Source organism: Pantherophis guttatus, chromosome 6, assembly GCF_059756535.1.
Source record: "Pantherophis guttatus breed Tessera chromosome 6, ASM5975653v1, whole genome shotgun sequence".
NCBI classification, from domain to species: Eukaryota; Metazoa; Chordata; class Lepidosauria; order Squamata; family Colubridae; genus Pantherophis; species Pantherophis guttatus.
In genome coordinates, this window is record NC_142068.1 from 6480081 (window position 1) to 6504818 (window position 24738).

The 24738-nt window shown below is 40.0% G+C and overlaps 1 protein-coding gene across 2 annotated transcripts in view; it reads right to left on the minus strand.

Annotated features, from left to right (window-relative positions):
• Nucleotides 1-399: 399 nt before the first annotated feature.
• Nucleotides 400-24738, minus strand: part of LOC148112992 (cytochrome P450 2J2-like) — a 32778-nt gene continuing 8439 nt past the window's right edge. For both annotated transcript variants that reach the window (XM_087872407.1, XM_087872408.1), the window contains 7 exons: nt 24017-24166; nt 23707-23867; nt 11017-11193; nt 6375-6516; nt 3740-3927; nt 2354-2495; nt 400-855 (listed from right to left, as the gene is read on the minus strand). In XM_087872407.1, the coding sequence (XP_087728533.1) occupies nt 671-855; nt 2354-2495; nt 3740-3927; nt 6375-6516; nt 11017-11193; nt 23707-23867; nt 24017-24166 (1145 nt within the window). In that variant the 3' untranslated portion in view covers nt 400-670. The remainder of the gene's footprint in view (nt 856-2353; nt 2496-3739; nt 3928-6374; nt 6517-11016; nt 11194-23706; nt 23868-24016; nt 24167-24738) is intronic.

Consider the following 24738-nt stretch of genomic DNA (forward strand, 5'->3'; position numbering starts at 1 on the left):
CCCCACCACTGTGCCAAGGGATCTCTTTGTTTGCATTGATTTTGAGGAAAGTTTGAATAACCGAAGAATTCTGGGAGAGGAATTGCCAGAAAAGACAAGTGGAGAAATACTGGCAAAAAATGTTTCCTTTGGAAAATGTTAGAGAGAAAATGATTAGGTTGTAACCATAGAGGACTTTAGATGAAGCCTATATTTGGATTGAGTCGAGGTTCAGGCCTAAGTATGGGGTGGAAAATACACTGGTTGGCACATCTTTCCATGTTCTGTTAATTCTGTCAGCATCATTTCATCCCTTCAAGCATGTCAGCATCATTTTGGATTATCTATGAAGTTTGCTCTGGCTGGTTAACATGAAGCCCATAGAACAAATTTATTAAAATTGAAAAATGATACTAAGACTAAAGGGAAATATATTTTATTGTCCACCCAAAAGAAACAAAGGGAAAACATAGCAAACTTAGCATTTCCCCCCCCATACACAACCTCCTGTATCTAACCATTGATCTGGTTAGATGCGTTGTGTAAACCCAGCAATAGATTGAAGACGTTTCAGTGCATAATAAAAGGAAGCAAAATAGCATATTAAGTGAATAGGCACAAAGCAAATCTTTACCATGCTGAGTAAGTATTTTGCAATTAGGTTTATGCTTTTCATGTTGTTTTTATACATTTAAGCCTGTGTGGGAATAGCACACAGTTTGTAAGGCTGTGGATGCACTGTGATCTTTACAATAGGGGGTTGATTGAGTTCTTTCACTCCTTCAGGCCACTGGAAGCTGAAGGCCCTCAACAGGCTGGTCAGAAAGACGAAGATCTCAATTCTTGCCAGTTGCTCTCCCACGCATGCACGCTGACCTGTATGTGAGACACGACATACGTAAAGAGGATAATAATCTGTTCTCCAGAGTAGGAAGGAAATCTGGAAAAAAAATTGCAACGGTGAAAAGAGATTTCCAAATTGAATCCCAGTAGCTTCTCTCAGATTCAATTCCTAGAGTTCTTTTCTCAGTTTCCTCTGTTTGTGAGCAGGCCTTAAGGGAGGAACTTAATACAACATATACTCAATAGTAGACCATTTCAAAGGCGACACCAGGGGTGGGTTCTAAATTTTTTTACTACCTGTTCTGTGGGTGTGGCTTATTTTGTGGGCGTGGCTTGATGGTCATGTGACAATTATTTAAGATTTAGCAGAGATACTGGTCTACCAGGCTTTTAACTGCTTGCAGAGCTGTATTGATCTACCCATTTATTTTTGCAGGCACTGATCTACTCGTGTATTTTTGCAGGCACCGGTCTACTCATTTGTTTTCTTTTAACACTGATCAGCTGTAGGGCGGCCCTTTGAAGCCCCGCAGCAAGAGTTTAAACAGTTTTTTTCCCTCTAGCCATCAGCTGGGACTCAGGAGGCAGCAATAGATTGGGGGTGGGGCCAAATAAAAGGTAAGAATAACGCAGGGGGTGGGTGGGTGGGGCCCGGGGGGTGGGGGGTGGGGGCAGAACCAATTTGGTGACGTCATATCATCACCGCTATCGGCTCGGGAGAACCAGGCTGAACCGGGAGGAACCCACCACTGGGCTACACTATGGTATGTTTGGCGAGAGGTGGGCCTACAAGAGAGAAGTCCCCTTCTCACCATTTAGCACTAGACATCGGGTATAGTTGGTCAGCCAATTGCAATACCTATCCTATATTTTTTAAATCTTATAAATAGTAGACTGTTCAGCAGCTCTCCCATGCATGCATGTTGGCCTGTAGATGAAACAAAGCATACAGATCAGTTTTTTCCTCTACTTTGTCAAATGCCTTCCTGAAGTCTAAGCATACTATGTTTACAGCATTTTGCTGGTCCACTAATTTAGTCACTTTATGAAAGGAGGCAATAAGGCTTGCTTGACACAATCTGTTTTTAACAACCCCATAATGCCATATAGTGATCAACTTCTTCATTTCTAGGTGCTCACTTATCCTCCACTTGATTATCTTTTCCAGGTGACTGGTTGTCCTTCAGGGTGGATAGGCATTGCCTTACCATTTACTTGTCTATTTTGATTTGTGCATTGGTTCTATCTATCTCCCTCAGTGCTGCTTTTGATAGGTTGAGCAATTTCTTCCTTTTGCATTAAAAACAGATGCATAGAAGAAATTAAGCTGTTTGGCTTTCTCCCTGAACCTGTCACCTTCTTGACATCTGCTCCCATTAGTGGAATTCTCATTTCCTTGATTGTCTTCTTGTTCCTGACACACTGAAATCATATTTTTTGTTGTTAATTTTAACATTAGTTGCCAATCTTGGCTTACTCTGAGCCTTAGCCTTCCTATAAGTTATAAGCTACTTTGAGCTCATGGATGTACCTATTCCGAAGGGCAGAAACTCTTCTCGATCAATGAACTTCCCATCCTTATCCAAAAAGTGATTTGGGTTGAATTCTTTAGGTGTCTCCCATTGTTCAGGATCAAGAAGAATAGAGCGCAGGTCTGCGACAATAACGGTCCCCTGTTAAGAAAAAGAGATGATTAAATGAAGCAGTTTCATAAGGGAAACAGGCAGAAAAGTTCAAACAACATTGATGAAACATTTGGTTTTAGCTTGCCTTTATGGGCCCCTATTTGTTTATTTCTAGAGTAGTTTCCAGAGTAGCATTAACTACTCAACAGCTTAGCTTCCTTTCTTCCTTTCCACCCATTAAAAAAGAGAGCTGGATGAATATTTCTTTATAATTCCAGGTTGCCCCAAGAAGAGAACAAAGAAGCATGGCATAATTGATTAATGACTTCAATTATGAACTTACATTTAGCCCTTAAACTCTTATTATATTCCTAGGATAAATATGAAATATTTAAGGTTCTACCTTTAAAACTGGGAGGTATTTGGATTTTAACCTATAATTGTTACCCCACAAAAGGCCGCGCGAATACCACTTTAGATTGAACTGCAAAGGGAAACAACAGGAGAGAGAGGAAGGAATATAGAAAGAGGAAGGGAGAGGAGAGGAGAGGAGAGGAGAGGAGAGGAGAGGAGAAAGAAGAAAGGGAAAAGGAGAGGAAGAAAAGGGAGAGGAAAGAGGAGCAGAGGAGAAGGTTAGAAGGGGGGAAGAAGAGAGGAGTGGAGGAAAAGAAGAGGAAGTAGGAAAGAGAAGGAGAGAAAGAACAAAGGAAGTAGGAGAAGAGAGAGGAAGGAAGAGATGGGGAGGAGAAGAAGAAAGGTTGGAGTAAAAGTAAAGGGTAAAAGAGCAGTCCCGAAAAAGTAAAAATGAAAAATGAAAGTTAAAAGAAATGATGAATGAAAAATGATGAAAATGACTGTACGTGTAAATGTGTTTATGAGAAATAAAAATAAAAAAATGATATAGAAAAAAAAGCTTGCAATTTTTGCCCAATTGATTGAATTTGTAGAGTGGGAGTTAAGGGGTCTAGGGAGTTTTAATGTCTTGCATTAACTTACCATATTTTAGCGTATGTTTGGTAAAATCTATACCCTGTTTTTCTTCTGGGAAGTCGGGGGAGGGGGAGGGAAGGGGGGGTTGCACAAATGTTTAAATAGATAAGTGATTTGTTTGATTTGTTTGAATTTTAAAAAACAATAAAAAATTTCTGTTCAAAAAAAAAAAAGCTTGCAATTTTTGCCCAATTGATTGACTAAATTGGCAGTTCCTGAACAGAGACCTTCTGTCCAAATGCCATATTCTGCTTTTCTCTCCGTGCTGGACTACTGCAATGTAGCCTGAACATGTTCCTCACCTTTGGAATGTGGTAACCCCTCATCTCTACATCCTTTGTACTTTGCCTGGGAAGCCCAGATAGTGTGACATATTTTACACGTTGCATTTCATGAATCACAGCATTGGTGTAGGGCAGCTTCTTCCGATCCTGGTAGGAAATTGACCCTGACAAGCCAAACACATCCTCAATCTCCTTCTGGACTTTCTCTAGAAAAGAATGACGGGGAAAAAAATCTTCATTTTTAATATTGTGTTTCATTTATTTATTTCTGAATTTTAATCCTTAGGATGTAGGACAGCCTTTAGGGCATTAAATTTAATCTCATCCTCCTTTTGAGTATCATAAAGGAGAGCAGATTAAAAAATGTCCTTCCTGGACTCTAATTAGATCCAGTCCAAAAAGTTTCAGTCAATTTCAAATATTCCACTGAATCTTCTTCAGTCTCGTCAGTCTTCAGAATTCAATGGCAACCAGTTTGGAAATCTGATTCAGTTAAAATAGTTCTATATTGTTTTGAAAATAATGTGGATGTCAGCATTCTGATGCTGCCACCTGACAATGGATCAAACTGTATGTTTATTTAAAAAAATATATAAAATGTGTAGGCTACTCATCGCACTGTTTCAGTGAATCTGTGAAACTTACAATACGATAAAAATGTTAAAAAGATAACACAGAATGACAGAATATAGCTGTTAGACCTGTCCAGGCCTGCCACATCTTCTTCTGTGGTAAAATGGGAGGGGGGATTTCATAGAGTGTAGATGATATGTAGTCAAAATAACATTCCTTTCTTAGAGAGTCAAGGACGCGTTGCCCTGGCACCTGGAGTTGGATGACTGGGGAGTGTCTTCAGTTTAGACGGTGGATGATTGGACCATGTGATGGACATGAGGGTGCTGGGCAGGGACTTGAACTTTCACGTGGTTGGGGACAACCTGGAAACATTCAGATTCGGGTTTTCCGAGATGTGCCAATATGACATCTCTAATAAAATGTAACTTTGAGGAAATTCAAGCCTCGGAGTTTTCTTTTGTTGGGGGTGTTACTTGGAACTCTGACAATAACAGGATACAGAGCTGGAAGGTCTTCTTGTGCAGGAAACCCTATAATGTTTCAGATAAATGTTTATCCAATTTCTTCTTAAAAATTTCCAGTGTTGGATCGCCCACAACCTCTAGAGGCAAGTCATTCCACTGATTAATTGTTCTAACTGTGAGGAATTGCCTCCTTAGCTCTAAGTTGGTTCGCTCCTTGATTATTTATTCATTATTTATTTATTTAGTTTGTCAAACATGTATGAGATAACAGGTATAAGTATGAACAATGGATATGAACATAGGAAATGGGTATAAATAAATGGGGACAGTAGGACAGGGATGGTAGGCATGTTGGTGCTCTTATGCATGCCCCTTACAGACCTCTTAGGAATGGGGTGAGGTCAACAGTAGACAGTCTAAGGTTAAAGTTTTGGGGGTTTGGGGAAGAAACTACAGAGTCAGGTAGTGCATTCCAGGCATTGACCAGTTTGTTACTGAAGTCATATTTTCTGCAATTTAGTTTGGAGCGATTTACCTAGAGTTTGTATCTATTATTTGCTTGTGTATTATTGCGGTTGAAGATGAAGTATTCATTGACAGGTAGGATGCTGTAGCAGAAAATTTTATGTACTACGCTTAGGTCAGACCATAGGTAGCATAGTTCTAGGTTGTCCAAGCCCAAAATTTCAAGCCTGGTGGCATAAGGTAGTGTATTTTTCGGAGTATAAAATGCACCTTTTTTCCCCCTAAAGGGGAGTGAAAATTTAGGTGTGTCTTATACACCGAATGTAGCCCCGCCCACCCACTGGCCCCCACCCTTTGGTCTCTGCCTCGCAGCAGTTACCTCCTTGCAAGCAAACAGCAAGAAAAAAACAGCTCCTTTCAGCTTCAGCACAGCCTAATTAGCACAAGTTGATTGGATCGGCCTCCCGACTCTCAGCTGATTTGCTCTCAGCTGTTTTGCGCAGGGCTCTGCTGCTTGCTGCAAAGAGGTAAATTGCTGGAGCAGATTTTTTTTTCCCTTGTGCTAATCAAGCTATGCTGAAAATGAAAATGAAAGTAAAGCAGGCTATTTGCTGTTTGCTACAACAAGGCAAAATTGCTCAGAGGCAGAGGGAGATTTCATTTTCTTCTTTTCCTCACCAAAAAAGGTAGGTGCATCTTATACTCCGGTGCATCTTATACAGAATATATGGCATTCTGTTGTGAGCAGAGGAGTGGAGTACTGTTCTCTTGACTCACTCAATTATATTAATGTACGATATACAGTGCGGATTCCAGGCAGACGAGCTGTATTTGAGAATTGGTCTAGCAAAGGTTTTGTATGCCCTAGTTTGCAGTACAATAATACCGGAAAAGAAGCTTCGCAAGACTAGGTTGACAATTAGTTAACAATTCGTTTCCATCCAGATTAGTTTTATTGAGGATCCAAAGAATGGATACTCTATATATGTGCATTCTTGGCTTTTCTTTAAACCCGCTAAGTTCTTACTCCTGCTTATACGGTCAAGAATCTACATAGGAAAATTATTATGGAGAGTATTTTCAAATAATTCCTTTGTCTTCTAGAACCAGAGACTGGCCCTTCTTCCCACAGCCCAGATTTCACTTACTTTGGATGTTGGGATGATTTGCCAAGAGAAGCAGAGCCCACAACAGAGTAGCAGAGGTGGTATCAGTTCCAGCAACAAAAAAATCAAAAATACACTGAGCCAGGTTGTCTTCACTGTAGGTAGAGTCAGGGTCATTCCTGCTCTGATGTTTAAAATGGGAAATGAAAATTACAAAGAATTCTATGCAGATTTTTTGTGATTATTTTCCCCTCTGTGCCACAAGTCATTAGGATAAATACGCCTGTGGTTATATAGGAAAATCACTGCAGGAGCATAATAATGAAAGTGATAGGTTCACACTAAGACACTACCTTAAAGTAGCCAAAATCAAAGAGAGATTTGGCTTTGGAAGGACTTGAACTCATTTCCTTTTATTTTATGTTTGGGTCAGTATTAAGACTGTATACCTTGAATGTGGTGATCAGGCTAATGGTAGACTCAAGACTGACGCCATATAATTGTAAATAAAGTGAGCTGGTAACTTTAAAGTAACTTTAAATGGATAAATATTGCTTTTAAAGTATCAGTCTTTTTCTGGAAACTTTGGAGAGGAGGACCTTCCCATTTAAAAGGATCTTTAAAAATATTTAATGGATCTTTTTTTAGAAAAAGGGTAAACAAGTGGAGGGCTGACAAACATGAATTTCTATTTCCCTACACATAGTATCATCCAGATCTAACAAGAATCTAAAAGTGCAGAGGTACTATATATTTCTTATTTATTTAGAAACAATCTGAAATTAGCATATTTAAATTTATGCAACTCCTAATCTAAATTTAGATTAGGAGTTGCATAAAGAAAGAAGAAAAATCCAGTGAAGACAATCGCAGTAGCCTCTCCTCTTTACTTATAGCAAGGAATATAATAATTCCTTGCTCTTGCAAGAAAGATATGTTGCAATTGAATTATTAACACAGACTGGAAAAATGCTTTTAATTGGAATATATGCCCCTAATCAGCAACAAGACAAGTTTTATAAATTTTTACATACTAAAATAATACAATGGGATTATAAATCTTTTATATTAATGGGTGACTGGAATGGAGTAATAGACACCCAGAAAGATAAAAAAGTTTATCAAAGATTTCAACACGTGCAAAATTACCTAAATCTTTTTTTGATATGATGGAAGATATAGAACTGAGAGATATTTGGAGAGAATGTAATGTGGAGGAAAGAGATTTTACTTTTTTTTCGGATAGACATCAATCCTTCTCCAGGATTGATTTTATACTAACCACAAATGATTTTATTTCCAGGGTGAAGAAGACGAAGATATGTCCATGAACTTTAACTGATCACAGTCCGGTTTGGGTGGAATTTGAACAGGAGAGGGGAGAAAGGAGGTCTTGGAGGTTAAATGAAAATTTATTTAGATATGAAGAAAATGTGAAAGAGCTTAAAAAACAAATGAAAGAATTTTTTGTTATTAATATGAATAAGGGTACTTCTATGGAAATGGTCTGGGATGCTAGTAAGGCCTATATGAGGGGTATGTTAATACATATGAATAATAAATATAGATTAAAACAACAAAAGAAGCGGAAAGAGATAGAGGAAGAAATAACAGGGAAAGAACAACTACTTATATTTAATCCAGGAGACAAGAAAGTAAAAGAAACAATAAATATATTACGAGGGCAATTTAATATGTTAATGGCTGATCAGGTGGCAACTAGCTTACAATATGCTAAACATAATACATTTTGTAATGCCAATAAACCAGCTAGGTGGTTGGCCTACATGCTGAGGAAAAAACAGAAATCACGAGTCATTGGTAAGATAGAATTTAGATGTAAGCAAGTTTACCAACAGAATATGATCAAAAAGGCTTTTTTAGTATTTTACACAAAATTATATGCTAGTGACTCAATACAAGGTATAGATATAGACAGATATTTAAAGGAAGGGAATATTCCTGAATTAACATTGGAACAGAGGGAAGGATTGAATCAACCAATAACTTCTGAGGAGATTATGGATGCAATTAAGCAATTAAAAATAGGGAAAGCTCCGGGAACAGATGGTTTAACAGCTGTTTATTATAAGAATTTACAGCTTGAAATGGTAGAACTGCTTAGAGTTCTATTTTGTAAAATTCAATTAGGGGGAGGAGTTCCACCCTCTTGGAGAACAGCCTTTGTTTCACTGATCCCGAAGGAAGATCAAAATTGTACTAAACCTGAAAATTTTAGGCCAATTTCACTTTTGAACACGGATTATAAAATTTTTGCTAAGATATTAGCGAATAGACTAATGCCAGTTATGCAACAAACAATTCATAATGATCAATCAGGCTTTATAAAATGAAGGCAAATGAAATATAATGTTAGACAAATTATAAACTTATTGGAATATTTGGAAAAAAACAACCAGGTCACTGCAGCGTTCATATTTTTGGATGCAGAGAAAGCATTTGATCAATTGAATTGGGAATTTCTGTTTAAGATAATAGAAAAAATGCATTTTGGGGAGTATTTTATACACTCAATTAGAGCAATATATCAGGAACAAACAGCACAAATAATAGTTAATGGAGGTTTAACAGATGTGTTTAAAATTGAGAAAGGTACCAGGCAGGGTTGTCCTTTGTCACCATTGTTGTTTATTTTAACTTTAGAAGTTTTGTTGAATAAGTTACGTGACTCTGATAAAATAAAAGGAATTGTAATTAGACAGCAAGATTATAGATTAAGAGCGTTTGCAGATTACCTGGTTGTTACTTTATCTCAACCTATAGAAGGGGCTCCCTATATGTTGGACATAATAGCTCAATATGGTAAAGTATCTGGATTTAAAGTAAATCTACATAAGACAAAGATGATAACTAAAAATATGTCCATAACTCAAAGAGAAGATTTAGGGAGAATAACGAGGTTTGAAATAGTTAAAAAGGTTAAGTATCTAGGAGTATATATTGCAGCCTCAAACACGAAACTGTTTAAAAATAATTATGAAGCTCTTTGGCAAAAAGTACAGAAAGAAATGGAAAATTGGAAAAGGCTACAACTATCATTACTGGGAAGGATAGCAGCAATAAAAATGAATGTACTACCTAGGTTTTTATCTTTGTTTCAAATGATACCAGTGCTTAAGAAAGATGGAAATCTGATGGAATGGCAGAAAGGGGTTAATACTTTCATCTGGGGTGGGAAGAAACCAAGAGTGAAATTGAAAATTATACAGGATATACGTGAGAGGAGGTCTTAAAATGCCTAATATAAGATTGTATCATGAAGCAGCTGCTTTATCACAAATTAGTGATTGGTTTAACTTAACTGAAGAAAGAATGTTAAACATAGAAGGTTATGATTTGTTATATGGATGGCATGCTTATCTGTTATATGAAAAGAAAGTGGATAAAGTGTTTAAGGGTCATATACTTAGAAATGCGTTGTTGAGGGTTTGGAAAAAGTATCAATATAAGCTAAATTATAAGATACCCATATGGGCAAATCCCAGACATGCAATAGAAAATATAAGTATAGAGCAAAAAATAGAGGTGATTACTTATAAAGAGCTTCTTCTTTTGGAAAGGGGTAAGCTGCAACTGAAATCTTTAGATGAATTAAAAGAAGAAGGGATAATTTATACTTGGTTTCAGTATGGTCAGCTTCAAGCTAGATGGAGGGAAGATCAAAAAATTGGTGTTATGCAAAATGAGGAAAATCTGGTGAAACAGATTAGAGATCAAAGTCAGATGCATATTAAAAGGTTGTATAATGCATTATTGGAAATAGACTCAGAAACGGAATTGGTTAAGGATTGTATGATAAAATGGGCACAAAACTTTCAGGAACCAGTGATGATGGAAACGTGGGAAAAGATTTGGATCAGAAATGTTAAATTTACACAAAATTTGAGAGAGAATTTTTATAAAATGTTTTATAGATGGCACTTAGATCCTAAAAAATTATCATGTATGTACCCGAATTTGCAAGATAAATGTTGGAGATGTGAATGTAATGATGCAACCTATTATCATATATGGTGGACCTGTAAGAAAATCAAGGCATTTTGGATAAAAATTTTGGTGGGTGATGCAGAATATTCTGAAAAGAAGGTTGAAATTTACTCCTCAACTGTTCCTATTGGGTATAATTACGGATTGTTCAGCATTAGAGACTAAACTGATTTTAAATTTAATATCAGCAACTAGGCTGTTGGTAGCGCAATATTGGAAGAAGGACTCTTTGCCTACTATTGAAGAGTGGATACTGAAAGTAACGAACTTAGCAGAAATGGCAAAAATCTCAGCGTACCTGAAGGACTATACACAAGAAAGATACGTATCGGAATGGAGAAGATGGACTGATTATATTCAAAATAAGTATCAGACAAGAAAATATCAAATAGCTTATGAATGAATGTTATGTATTAGAAGTATTATGTTATCTATAGTGGAGTTAAGGTTTCAGGAGGGGAGTTAGTAGTTTGAGGATAAGTAGGTTAATCTAGTTTATGATTGTTAAATGAAACACCTTGTATTTTGCTCTGGGAAGTCTGGGGGGGAGGGTGGGATGAGGGGAGGGAAGGGGAGGGGGGAACATGGGGGGAAGAAAATTCTTTTTTTTTCTGTAAAACTTTTCAATAAAAAAAAAATTCCTTGCTCTTCTATTGAACCACAGTAAACCCAATACCTTCTCCATCTGAAGAAGATAGTAATCAATGAAATCCTGTGGCTCATGCTGGGAGCTGGATTCCTTGTGTTTCTCTATTTCCTGCTTTGCAAAGGAGACAATCAAATCCACAGAATCCAGGGCCTGCTTGTGGGGGCCTGGGAGGTAGCTCATTAAACGTGGGAACACACTGTACACCTAATAGAAAAGGAAGAGGAATGGTTATTTATTTATTTCCCACCACAATTAAAAAAAGACTCTCAGCAGCTCACAGTAATAGACAGTTCTCTCTTTTTTTTAATTGAAAAGTTTTAAAAAGTTTTACAAACATTTCCCCTTCCGCCTCCCTCCTCCCCTTCCAACCCTCTCCTTCCCCTCCCTCCCCCCCCCACTTCCCAGAGCAAAATACCATTTTGGTATAACATTTAACAATCATAAGCTAACATAAGCTAATTATCTATAGCCTCCTATCCTCCTCTTGAACTTTTAACTCCCCTTTTACTAAACTAAATTTAAGTTCTTTATAACATCTCTTTGATCATTCATAAGCTATTTGAAATTTTTTAGTCCGATATTTGCCTTGAATATAATCAATCCATCTTCTCCATTCTAACATATATTTCTCATTTGAATGGTCCTTTAGATATGCTGAAATTTTCGCCATTTCTGCTAAATTTACTACTTTTAGTGTCCATTCCTGAATAGTAGGTAAATCTTCTTTCTTCCAGTACTGCGCCACCAAGAGTCTTGCTGCAGTTATTAAGTTCAAAATCAAATTAGTCTCTATAGCCGTACAATCTGTAATTATACCTAACAAAAACAACTGTGGAGTAAACTTTATCCTTTTTTTTTTTTTAGAATATTTTGAATAATCCACCATATTTTTATCCAAAATGCTTTAACTTTTTTACAAGTCCACCAAACATGAAAATAAGTAGCATCAACACAATCACATCTCCAACATTTGGGTTGTAGGTTTGGGTACATACAAGCTAACTTTTTGGGATCCAAATGCCATCTATAAAACATTTTATAAAAATTTTCTCTCAAATTTTGAGCTTGTGTAAATTTTACATTTCTTACCCAGATCCTTTCCCATGTTTCCATCATTATTGGTTCCTCAAAATTTTGTGCCCATTTTATCATACAATCTTTAACTAACTCTGTCTCCGAGTCTATTTCTATCAATATATTATACAACCTTTTTATGTGCATTTGACTCTGGTCCCTAATTTGTTTTATCAAATTTTCTTCACTTTGTGTAATACCAATTTTCTGATCTTTTTTCCATCTATTCTGCAGCTGTACGTACTGAAACCAGGTTTGAATTGCCCTTTCCTCTCTTAATACATTCAAAGACTTTAACTGTAGTACATTTCTTTCTGTAATCAGAAGTTCTTTATAAGTAATTACATCCTGTCTTTGTTCTATACTTATATTTTCTATCGCATGTCTGGGTGCTACCCACATGGGTATCTTGCCATTCAATTTATATTGGTATTTTTTCCAAACACACAGGAGAGCATTCCTTAATATGTGACTTTTGAAAGTCCTAGCCACCTTCTTCTCATAAACTAAGTAGGCATGCCAACCCTATAGCAAATCATACCCTTCAATATTCAATATTCTTTCATCTGTTAAATTAATCCAGTCACTAATTGCTGACAAAGCAGCTGCTTCATAATACAATTTTAGATTGGGCAATTTCAAATCTCCTCTTTCATGTATATCCTGCATTATTTTTAATTTAACACTCGGTCTCTTCCCTACCCAAACAAAGTTATTAATGTCTTTCTGCCATTCCTCCAAATTTGCATCCTTTTTAAGTATTGGTATCATTTGAAAGAGAAATAGAAACTTGGGCAGAACATTCATTTAACTACTGCTATTCTTCCCAACAAAGACAGTTGTAATTTTTTCCATTTATCCATCTCTATCTGTATTTTAAGCCATAACAATTCATAATTATACTTGTATAATTTCCCATTTGGCATTGCAATAAAGATTCCTAAGTACTTAACCTTTTTCACTATCTCGCATCCTGTTACTCTTTCCAATTCTTCTTTTTGATTTGTATTCATATTCTTAGCTATCATCTTTGTTTTCCCTGTATTTATTTTAAACCCTGACACTTGACCATATTGCCTAATTATATCCATCAAACCTGTAACTGAATTTATTGGTTGGGTTAAAGTTACAAACAAATCATCTGCAAATGCTCGTAATCTATAATCATGTTGCCTGATCTTAATACCCTGTATGTTATCCGAGTCCCGTATTTTTTTCAGCAATACTTCCAAAGTTAAAATAAACAATAATGGAGACAAGGGACATCCCTGTCTTGTTCCTTTCTCAATTTTAAAAGTTTCTGTGAGATTACCATTAACTATTATTTGTGCTGTTTGTTTCTGGTATATTGCCTTAATAGATTGTATGAAGTGCTCTCCAAACTGCATCTTTTGTGCTACTTTCACTAAAAACTGCCAATTCAATCAATCAAATGCTTTCTCTGCATCCAAAAATATAAGCACTGCAGGGACTTGGTTGTTCTTCCCCAAATACTCCAGTATATTAACAATTTGTCTTACATTACTTTTCATTTGTCTCCCTTGTATAAATCCAGTTTGATCTTTATGAATCACTTGTTGCATAACTGACATTAGTCTATTTGCCAAAAGTAATATACAGTTCTTAACAACCAAACAAAAATGTTACAAACACATTAAAACAGCACAAACAGTACATGGTGTCAGACGGTGGTGGGATTCAAAAATTTTTACTACCAGTTCTGTGGGCGTGAATTGATGGGTGTGATAGGGGAAGGATACTGTAAAATCTCCATTCCCACCCCACTCCAGGGGAAGGATACTGTAAAAAACTCCATTCCCACCCCACTCCAGGGGAAGGATACTGTAAAATCTCTATTTTCACCCCTCTCCAGGGGAAGGATACTATAAAATCTCCATTCCCTCCTCACTTCAGGGGAAGGATACTGTAAAATCTCCATTCCCTCTCCACCCCACTAACCAGCTTTCCAGCTCCATTCTCCTCTGCAGAGCAACAAAAGAAGATCCAGCCGATCAGCTGGGACTCAATCAGCTGGGGCCCAGGAGGCAGCCAATAAATCAGGGGTGGGGCCAGTCAAAGGGGATATTTGCTGGTTCTCCAAACTACTCAAAATTTCCACTACCAGTTCGCCAAAACCGATTAGAACCGGCTGAATACCACCACTGGTGTCAGACCTCAAAAGCCATCCAAAAAGCTGTTTCCAAATTCTTGTAGGAAACAGATAAGATTAGAGGCAGATAAATTATTAGGAAGCTATTATAAAATTCTCTTATATTCTCCAGAAGCCTTTGGAAATATAGTTACCTATGGCTAACTGAGCTGTGATTCAATAAATTAGCCACGCTAAATAATAAATTAACTGCATGGGTTGGAGTTTCAGAGCCTTCCAGCTTGTGAACTAGTGTGTTTGAGTTAGCATCTCAGGATAATCTTTTGGCTCAAAAATGGGCATCCCTACCAGTGGTGGGTTCTAACCGGTGTTACCACTGGTTCTCTTCGCACACATGCTTTGCACAAGCGCATTAGGTTTCTGCCCAGCTGAGGTGCGGCAGTCCACTCTGCCGCGCTTATCAGCTGGGCTAAAAAATGAGAAATAAAGTAGGAATAACGCAGGGGTGGGCAGGAGGGTCCAGCTCCCAGTCAAAGAGAACCGCTTCGGTGACGTCACATCATCACCACTACCGGCTCGCCCGAACTGGGCCGAACCAGGAGCAACCCACCACTGATCCCTACTCAGAGAAATTCATATACTCCCAACCCAGGTAGGTTTTTTTGGAAGGTATTTGAGAGAAATGGAATTATTCCTGTAAAGAATATAGCCTGAGTGACTCCATATTCACCCTTCATATAACCTGAGCTAACACTAAGCTATTTAGTTGGGTAAGATGCTTAGAAAGGGGAAGTATGTATGATGCTTTTTCTGAGAAAATAACGCCAGGAACCTAAGTTAGTACATTCTGAGCTGGGTCAGGCTGACCCAAGCTAAATTAGAAGAAGGAAGGAAGATATCCTGTTCCAATTAATTGTCTTAGTTAAGGATGTATTGAAAGGATATTTTGAGGAGGGAAATGCCCCTCCAAGGGGGAATTCTAAGTTGGGAAAAAAGTTGCTGAGAAAGCCAAAATGTTATGTAACGTCCAAAAAACAATGAAAAGGGGGAGGTGGGTTTTTATTGTTTTGCTGATTGCCTGAAAATGTATTTAAACCATGTATTCGGAGCTGTAAGACGTTCTCTCTCCTTCATGGGAGAACCCTTTTACAAAAGCTTAGGAGATATACTGTATTTTTCAGAGTATAAGACGCACCGGAGTATAAGACGCACCTTAATTTTGGGGGAGGAAAACAAGAAAACAAGAATTCGTAATTTCAGGAAGTTTTATTTTATTTTATTTATTTATTATTTAAATTTTTAAAATTTTCTCCCGAGGGACTCAGGGCTGTGCACAGCCACAATAAAACACATATATCCATAAAGTTTAAAAACAGTTTAAAACATATTAAATTATATATATATATATATATATATATATATATATGTTTTCTCAGGTTTTCGCGGGTGTTTGTATGTAGGTCTTTGGTTATTCGGGTCTTCTCCCACGTAAAATTGGAAGTGTCTTGGCGACGTTTCGACGAAGTCTCATTCGTCATCTTCAGGCTGGTGTTCTCGGCTTCGTGCTTCCAGGAGCAATGTGAGATCGCAGCTGTCTCTTCCTTTTAACTGCTAGTGGGGGTGTGAGCTGATTGGGTGGGAACTTGGCTGTGTTCTGATTGGGTGGAGGTGTGTTCTGATTGGTTAGGGGCTTGGCTGTGCTCTGACTGGCTGGGGGTGTTTTCTGTTTGGGTGGGGGCTTGAGCTGAGCACAACCAAGCCCCCACCCAAACAGAAAACATCCCCAGCCAATCAGAGCACAGCCAAGCCCCTAACCAATCAGAACACACCTCCACCCAATCAGAACACAGCCAAGTTCCCACCCAATCAGCTCACACCCCCACTAGCAGTTAAAAGGAAGAGACAGCTGCGATCTCACATTGCTCCTGGAAGCACGAAGCCGAGAACACCAGCCTGAAGATGACGAATGAGACTTCGTCGAAACGTCGCCAAGACACTTCCAATTTTACGTGGGAGAAGACCCGAATAACCAAAGACCTACATATATATATATATATGTATGTATGTATGTATGTATGTATGTATGTATGTATGTATGTCTTTGGTTATTCGGGTTTTCTACCGCGTAGAATTGGAAGTGTCTTGGTGACGTTTCAACAAAGTCTCATTCGTCATCTTCAGGCAGGTGTTTTCGGCTTTGTGCTTCTAGGAGCAATGTGTGATTGCAGCTGTTTCTTCCTTTTAACTGCTAGTGGGGTGTGAACTGATTGGGTGGGAGCTTGGCTGTGTTCTGATTGGGTGGAGGTTGTTCTGATTGGTTGGGGGCTTGGCTGTGCTCTGATTGAATGGGGGGTTGGCTGTGCTCTGATTGGATGGGGGTGTATTCTGTTTGGGTGGGGGCTTGGTTGTGCTCGGATTAGTCGGAGTTGCAGGGGGATTTGAGCTGGTGAGCTACGTTGTTGTTGTTTGGCTTCGCATTCATGGTCGTGCCACATCTTCATGGTGGGTGTCAGTCTGCTTCATGTATGGATTGGAGCGGTTTAAAGTGGCTAATGATGCAGCTGCAGTCTGGCTTCTGGTCCGTGGTCATGCTTCATCATCGGTGTGGGTTTGAGTCTGCTTTCCACATGGATGTGTGGTGATGACATCCTGTGTGGCCCTCATGAGTGTGGGTCTGGTGTCATTCCTCATGTTAGGGACTCGTTTGTCAATAAGGGCGGGTTTCCAAATGGCTGGTAGGCAGGAGGTATCATCTCATTTATTCATGCTGTGTGGGAGTTTTTCTATCTCGATGGCTTCTCTGATTATTCTGTTGTTAAAATGTTCAGTTTTGGCGATAGTTCTGGTCTTTTTAAAGTCAATTTCATGTCCTGTGGCTCTAAGGTGCTGGACCAGGGAAGAAGTTGGTTCTTCTTTTCTGACTGAGTTCTTGTGTCCTTCAATGCGTGCACTTATTCTTTTGTTGGTTTGTCTGATGTATGTGGTGGGGCAGGCGGTGCATGGGATTTCATATACTCCTTGATTTTCTAACTCAATTTTGTCTTTGGGGTTTCTTAGGATGGTGGATATTTTTTGGTTTGTGCAGAATGCTGTCTTGATGTTGTGTTTGTGGAGGATCTTGCTGATTCTGTCTGTGGTGCCTTTTATGGTAGGAGGGCTTTGCCGTTTTCTTGTTCTCTGTCTTGGATTGTAGTGGGGGTTTCTTTTGGGATTAGGTTGGTAATCTTATTTCTTTGGAATCTATTGGATGTTAGTACGTTAGTGAGAGTGTGTAGTTCGGTTTTTAGGTGTTGTTCGTCATCTAAGCATTTTGTTCTGGAGATGAGTGTCTTGGCTACAGAGTTGATCTGTGCTGGGTGGTGGTGTGAGAGTGTGTGCAGATAGCGGTTTGTGTGTGTTTTCTTCTGGTAGATGGTGTGTCCTTGGGAGCCATTGGATTTCTTGTAGTCTAAGACATTCAGGAAGGGAAGTTGGTTGTTAGCTTCTGTTTCCATGGTGAACTGTATTTTGGGGTGGAGGCTGTTGAGGTGTGTGAGGAAGTTGTCCAGTTTTTCTTTCCCGTGTGGCGAGATTATGAAGGTGTTGTCTACGTATCTGAGCCAGAGTTTGGGTTTGTGATCAGATTTTTCTAGAGCTTGGGTTTCAAAGTGTTCCATGTAGAGGTTTGCAATGACAGGTGAGAGGGGTGATCCTATGGGTGCTCCTTCTGTTTGTTTGTATTTTTGTCTGTTATAGATGAAGTATGTGTTGGATAGGCAGTGGTTGGTCAGATCTAGGATGTGCTTGGGGGGGGGGTTATATTTGTTTTGGATAGCTGTCAAGGCTTCTTTGATTGGCACTTGGGTGAAGACCAAGTGCCAATCACCCAAGTGCCAATCAAAGTGATCATCCAAATGCCAATCAAAGAAGCCTTGACAGCTATCCAAAACAAATATAACCCCCCCAAGCACATCCTAGATCTGACCAACCACTGCCTATCCAACAGATACTTCATGAATAAACGAGATGATACCTCCCGCTTACCAGCCATTTGGAAACCCGCCCTTATTGAGGTAAGGCTGGCTGATGAGAGCTAAGAAGCTTGAAATAGATCTATACCAGTCTCCCTTTATTTCTTTATCAGTAAAATATATTTGGTATATGTGTGTGTGTGTGTGTGTGTGTGTGTGTGTGTTTCTTTCTTTTTTGTAGGTTTTATGTGTATTTCTGTTTAGCCAGGTTCTATCTACGTAAGCCAAGATGTTATGTGGCCCTGGTTCAGTGAAATCTCATTCACTAGTTTTGGGGCTTTTTTTCTTTCTTCTAGCAACCAGCAAACTCCCTGCTGCCCATTGGGGCATTGCCCATCTATCTTAGTCTCCCAATGGGCAGCAGGGAGTTTGCTGGCTGCTAGAAGAAAGAAAAAAAAAGCCCCAAAACTAGTGAATGAGATTTCACTGAACCAGGGCTGCATAACATCTTGGCTTACATAGGTAAAACCTGGCTAAATAGAAATACATACATACATACATACATACATACATACATACATACATATGTGTGTCTTCTTAAGTTTTCGCAGGTGTATTTATGCAAAAAATTAAAATCTCGGGTGTTTTCCCGCGTCATTGTAAATAAGTTAGTTAAAATATTTAAAATTCTGGTTAAAATCCTAGCTTAAAATCTTCTAAAAATCCTTACAGAGCACTCTGCAAGGTCCTTTAAAACCTTAGCTAAAATCCTACCAGTACCTTAAAAGTTTTTTTTTCTAGCAATGTTTCGACAGGCTCACAACCCTGTCATCTTCAGGCTCTTGTTTAGTTTAAAAGCTGTGGGTGTGTTACGAGGTCGGAGCTGTCGCTTTTCTATGTTTGCTGCTGCTGACGTATGCTGGTTAGCCTGTAACTCTGTGTCCTGATTGGAGGACAGCAGTTTTTCTTCCTGCTTCCTCATCCTAGCTGTTTGGCTACGTGTTACAGGCCTAGCTTTCTCAGGTTCTCTATTATTATCTGTCTGCTGTAGAGGGGAAAGGATTCTGGTAGGCATCACAGCACCCTTGATTGTTAGTTGAGATCTCAGCCTGTCTTCTGGCTCAATCCACTCTCTCTCCCTATTGCTAGCCACTCTCTGCAAAGAGGGAAGAATTCTGGCAGGCCTTACAACACCACTGGTTGCTTGTTGGAATCTCTGCCTCTCTTCTTTCTTTCTTTCTTTCTTTCTTTATTAATCAAATTTCTATACCGCCCTACTCCCGAAGGACTCTGGGCGGTGAACAGCCAAGATAAAATACAGATAATACAAATATTAAAAAATCCCTTAAAATTATTAAATATTTCGGCCGAAACACAGATTAAAACACCCAATTTATAAAATCACGAATTAAAAGATTTAAAAATTTAAAAGATGGGAGTTAGGCCATGCCAGTTTGCTGAAATAGAAAAGTTTTGAGAGCACGGCGAAACGTGCGCAGGTCCGGGATCTTCCGTATCTCTGGGGGGAGCTCGTTCCAGATGGTAGGTGCCCCCACAGAGAAGGCTCTCCCCCTGGGGGCCGCCAGTCGGTCTGATGTTCTTATTATTTATTTATTTATTATTCAAATTTCTATACCGCCCTTCTCCTTTCGGACTCAGGGCGGTGAACAGCCAAAATAAAAACATTTATACATAAATACGATTAAAAATAGATTTAAAATAATTAAATTTGGCCCATAGTTTAAAATTTATCAATTTAAAATCCATATCAAAATTTAAAACCAACCATAAAATCATAAAATCAAGAGAGACCGGCTAACTGAAAGAGATGAGTTTTTAGGGCCCGACGAAAGGTCCGGAGGTCGGAGATCACTCGTATCTCTGGGGGTAGATTGTTCCAAAGGGTAGGTGCCACCACAGAGAAGGCTCTCCTCCTGGGGGTCGCCAGCCGGCATTGTCTAGCCGACGGCACCCTGAGGAGGCCCTCTCTGTGGGAGCGAACTGGCCGGTGGGAGGCAATTGGTGGCAGAAGGCGGTCCCGTAAGTACCCCGGCCCTAAGCCATGGAGCGCTTTAAAGGTGGTCACCAACACCTTGAAGCGCACCCGGAAGTCCACCGGAAGCCAATGCAGCTCGCGCAGGAGAGGAGTCACATGGGAGCGCCCAGTCGCTCCCATAATCCCCCGCGCGGCCGCATTCTGCACCAGTTGGAGCCTCCGGGTGTACCCCAAGGGGAGCCCCATGTAGAGAGCGTTACAATAGTCCAGACGAGAAGTGACGAGTGCTTGAGTGACTGTGCGTAGGGAGTCCCGATCCAGAAAGGGGCGCAACTGGCGTATCAGGCGAACCTGATAAAAAGCCCCCCTGGCCACGGCCGTCAGATGCCCTTCTAAGGACAGCCGTGCATCCAGGAGGACGCCCAAGTCGCGGGCCCTTTCCGTGGGGGCCAATGATTCACCCCCAATAACCAGCGATGGCGTCATCTGGCTATACCGGGACGCCGGCAGCCACAGCCACTCGGTCTTGGAAGGGTTGAGTCGAAGCCTGTTTCTCCCCATCCAGACCCGCACGGCCTCCAGGCACTGGGACATCACTTCCAAGGCATCGTTGGGATGGTCTGGGGTGGAGATGTACAGCTGAGTATCATCAGCGTACTGATGGAACTCCACCCCAAAACCACGGATGATCTCACCCAGCGGCTTCACATAAATGTTGAACAGGAGGGGCGAGAGGACCGACCCTTGTGGCACCCCACAAACAAGGCGCCTCGGGGTCGACCGCTGCCCCCCTGTCAACACAGATTGCGACCGGTCGGAGAGATAGGAGGAGAACCACCGCAAAACGGTGCCCCCCACTCCCAGTCCCTCCAGCCAGCGCAACATGATACCATGGTCGATGGTATCAAAAGCCGCTGAGAGGTCTAACAGGACCAGGATAGAGGAGTAACCCCTATCCCGAGCCCTCCAGAGATCATCCACCAACGCGACCAATGCCGTTTCCGTGCTGTACCCAGGTCTGAAACCGGACTGGAGTGGATCCAAATAGACAGCTTCATCCAGGTACTGTGGAAGCTGTCGCGCCACCACACTCTCAACAACCTTCGCAATAAAGCGAAGGTTGGAGACTGGACGATATTTAGCCAAAACAGCCGGATCCAGGGATGGCTTCTTGAGGAGAGGCCTCACCACCGCCTCTTTCAAGGCGGCCGGCAGGACACCCTCACTCAAAGAAGCGTTGATAATTCCCTGGAGCCAGCCTCGTGTAACCTCCCGGGAAGCCAGCACCAACCAGGAGGGACACGGGTCCAATAAACATGTGGTGGCGTTCAGCCGTCCCAAGATCCTGTCCACGTCCTCGGGAGCCACAGGATCGAACTCCTCCCAGATAACATTCTTAAGGCCTGCCTCAGTCATCTCGTCTGAACTAACCCAGTCAGTGGCCAAGTTTTCCCGAATCTGAGTTATTTTATCATCCAGATACTGTACAAAATCCTCAGCTCGGCCCTGCAAGGGGTCCTCCCGCGCTCCCAGATGGAGAAGGGAGCGGGTCACCCTGAACAGGGCGGCTGGGCGGTTATCTGATGACGCGATAAGAGCGGCAAAATAGCTAGATTTCGCCGCTTTTATCGCCACTAGGTAGGTCTTAATATGAGACCTTACCAGTGTTCTGATGTTAACACTCGAGTTTCTCTCAGTGCAGGTCCCCAAATACTTGATAACCTAGAGGTGTCATCTCGTCTGTTCATATTCTGCGGCCTCTTTTCAATTTCGATAGCCTCCCTGATTATTCTTTTGTTGAGATGTTCCTCTTTCGCCACTGTTCTGGTTTTATTAAAATCAATATTGTGTCCCGTGGCCTTCATGTGTTGTACCAAAGAAGAAGTTTGCTCTTCTTTCCTCACTGCATTTTTATGTTCTTCTAAATGTACACTTATTCGTCTATTTGTCTGTCCAATATAAGATGACTGACAGGAGGCACATGGCATTTCGTATATCCCCTGGTTTTCCAACTCAATTTTATCCTTAGGGTTTCTCACCATCATCAATATTTTTCTATCTGTACGGAACACTGTTTTTATGTTTTGTTTCCGTAATATCTTACTAATTTTGTCGGTGGTCCCTTTTATATAGGGCAGGATGGCAGTTCCCATATTCTGTTCTTCTTCTTGGGTTTTGCTCTGCCCTACTGTCCCTTGCTGGATAATAGTTCTAATTCTATTTTCGTGGAACCCATTTTCCATTAATACTTCTGTGAGGGTCTTAAGCTCTGTTTGTACATGTGCCTCATCTGCTAAACGTTTAGTTCTAGTGATTAAAGTTTTTGCCACTGAACTTATTTGTGAGGGATGATGGTGTGAGTGTGCATTCAGGTAACGATTTGTATGTGTCTTCTTTTGGTAAACACTGTGTCCTAGGATGCCATCAGTTCTCTTATATATTAGTACATCTAGGAATGGGAGTTTATTTTCATTCTCCATTTCCATAGTGAACTTTATCTTCAGGTGCATGTTATTTAAGTGTGCTAGAAAATTATCTAGCTTGTCTTTTCCATGAGGCCAGATGACAAACGTATCATCTACATATCTGAGCCATAATTTTGGTTTATAGATAGTTTGTTCCAACACTTTAATTTCAAATTCTTCCATGAACAGATTGGCAATAACTGGGGAGAGCGGTGACCCCATTGGTGCCCCTTGCATTTGTTTATATCTTTGCCCTCTGTACATGAAGTAGGTGTTAGATAGGCAATGCTCTGCCAATTCTATGATGTGGTTTGGTGGCTGGTATTTGCTGATCACTGCTAGAGCTTCTGTAATGGGTACTTGGGTGAATAATGAGACCACATCGAAGCTTACAAGTAGGTCACCCTGCTCTATGCGTTGGTTTCTCAGAATTTCTATGAGATGATATGAGTTCTGCACATAGGAAGCAATCGATTCTGCAAATGGTTGTAATTGTTTGGCTAAGTATCTAGCCAAGTTTTGTAGTGGAGAGCCTATAGAGCTGACTGTAGATCTGAGGGGTATGCCCTCTTTATGTATTTTTGGAAGGCCGTATAGTTTTGGACATTTCAATGACTTCTCTCTGGGAATGATTGTTTGTTGAACTTCTTTATCTATGGGACTGGCCTTTATCTTGGTTTTGGTAGTATTTTCTAGGCTCTCCGCTACAAAACTTATGAATAAGGGACTTTTTAATTTTATTTTTTGTTATGCTGGTGATACTGAAATGATGGATTCCTTCATGGAGAGAACCACTTTGGTATAGTGGTTAATGCAACAGCCTAGAAGCTGAAATTCTGAGTTCTGGTTCCAACTCCAGCACTAAGTCAACTGGTGACACTGGATCAGTCCCTCTCTCTCTCTCAACCCTAAAAATGGGCAATGGCAAACCACTTCTGAAATCTTGAAAAGAAAACTGCAAAGACCTGTCCAGGAGTCAAGGACACCCACACCTACTGGGGAGAGAAGTAAATTAGATGATTTCCAAGGCTCCTTCCATGCCTGACATTCATGATTACATGAAAATGCTGATAGAAAGATTGTTTGGGGAGCTTGGTCTCTTTAATAGAAAAGATGACTCACCAAATGGAAAAAGTCGCCACTGATTTTCACTATAATTTCAATGGCTTTCGTTAACTTCTGGAAGTTTTCATCTTCAGGAGCAAACTGATGTCCAAAACTCAAAGAACATATGACATTAGAAACTGCATGTTGTATTGGAAATGTAGGGTCAAATGGCTGTCCTGTGAATGAAGATATTTTATAATGAATTTCATAAAGAACATAACTTTTTAACATCAAATCAAAAGCATCCCTTTTTACTTGAAATACTGAGAATAGAAGGGATTTTTCAGACAGACTTGAACCATTGTCATTACCCCAAATTACATACCTTTTTTTTGTCTAAAGACCTCCACCAGTTTCTGAGCTGCATCTTCTATTTGATGTTCAATGCTTTTTTTCCCCAGGCCCAGCTTCCGCAGAGAAGTGATGCCAATGTGTCGCTGCTGTTTCCAGGTGAGGCCATTGGAAAGAATAATTCCTGAGAGCATCAGCAGATAGTGATAAATGATTTCGGATAACATTTATGTTAAAAACTCTGAAAAATATGATCGTAAAAGCCCAGTCCAACACAATACCACTGAAAAAGAAAAACAAGAACTCCAAGAAGAAACTAGCATGATTGCATTAAGATCTCTCTGATAAACTGAAAGACAAAAAGGGTAAGTACAAACAATGGAAAGAGGGACACATAACTAAGACAGAATATCAGCAGATAGCCCAAATCTGTAAAGATGAAGTCAGGAAAGCAAAGACTCAGAATGAACAAAGATTTGCAACAAAGTAAAAAATAATAAAAGAAGTTTCTTTCACCATATAAATAAGAAGAAAAATGCTGTCCAGGCCAAACGGGATGCAAAGGGAACCCCAGTCTCCCAGCCGATTGGTGCAGCTGATCCATTCTCTGCCTCCCAGCCAGTGGTGGGATTCAAATAATTTAACAACCGGTTCTCTGCCCTAATGATTTCTTCCAACAACCAGTTCATCAAACTGTTCAGAAAGTTAACAACTGGTTCTCCCAAAGTGGTGCGAACTGTCTGAATCCCACCACTG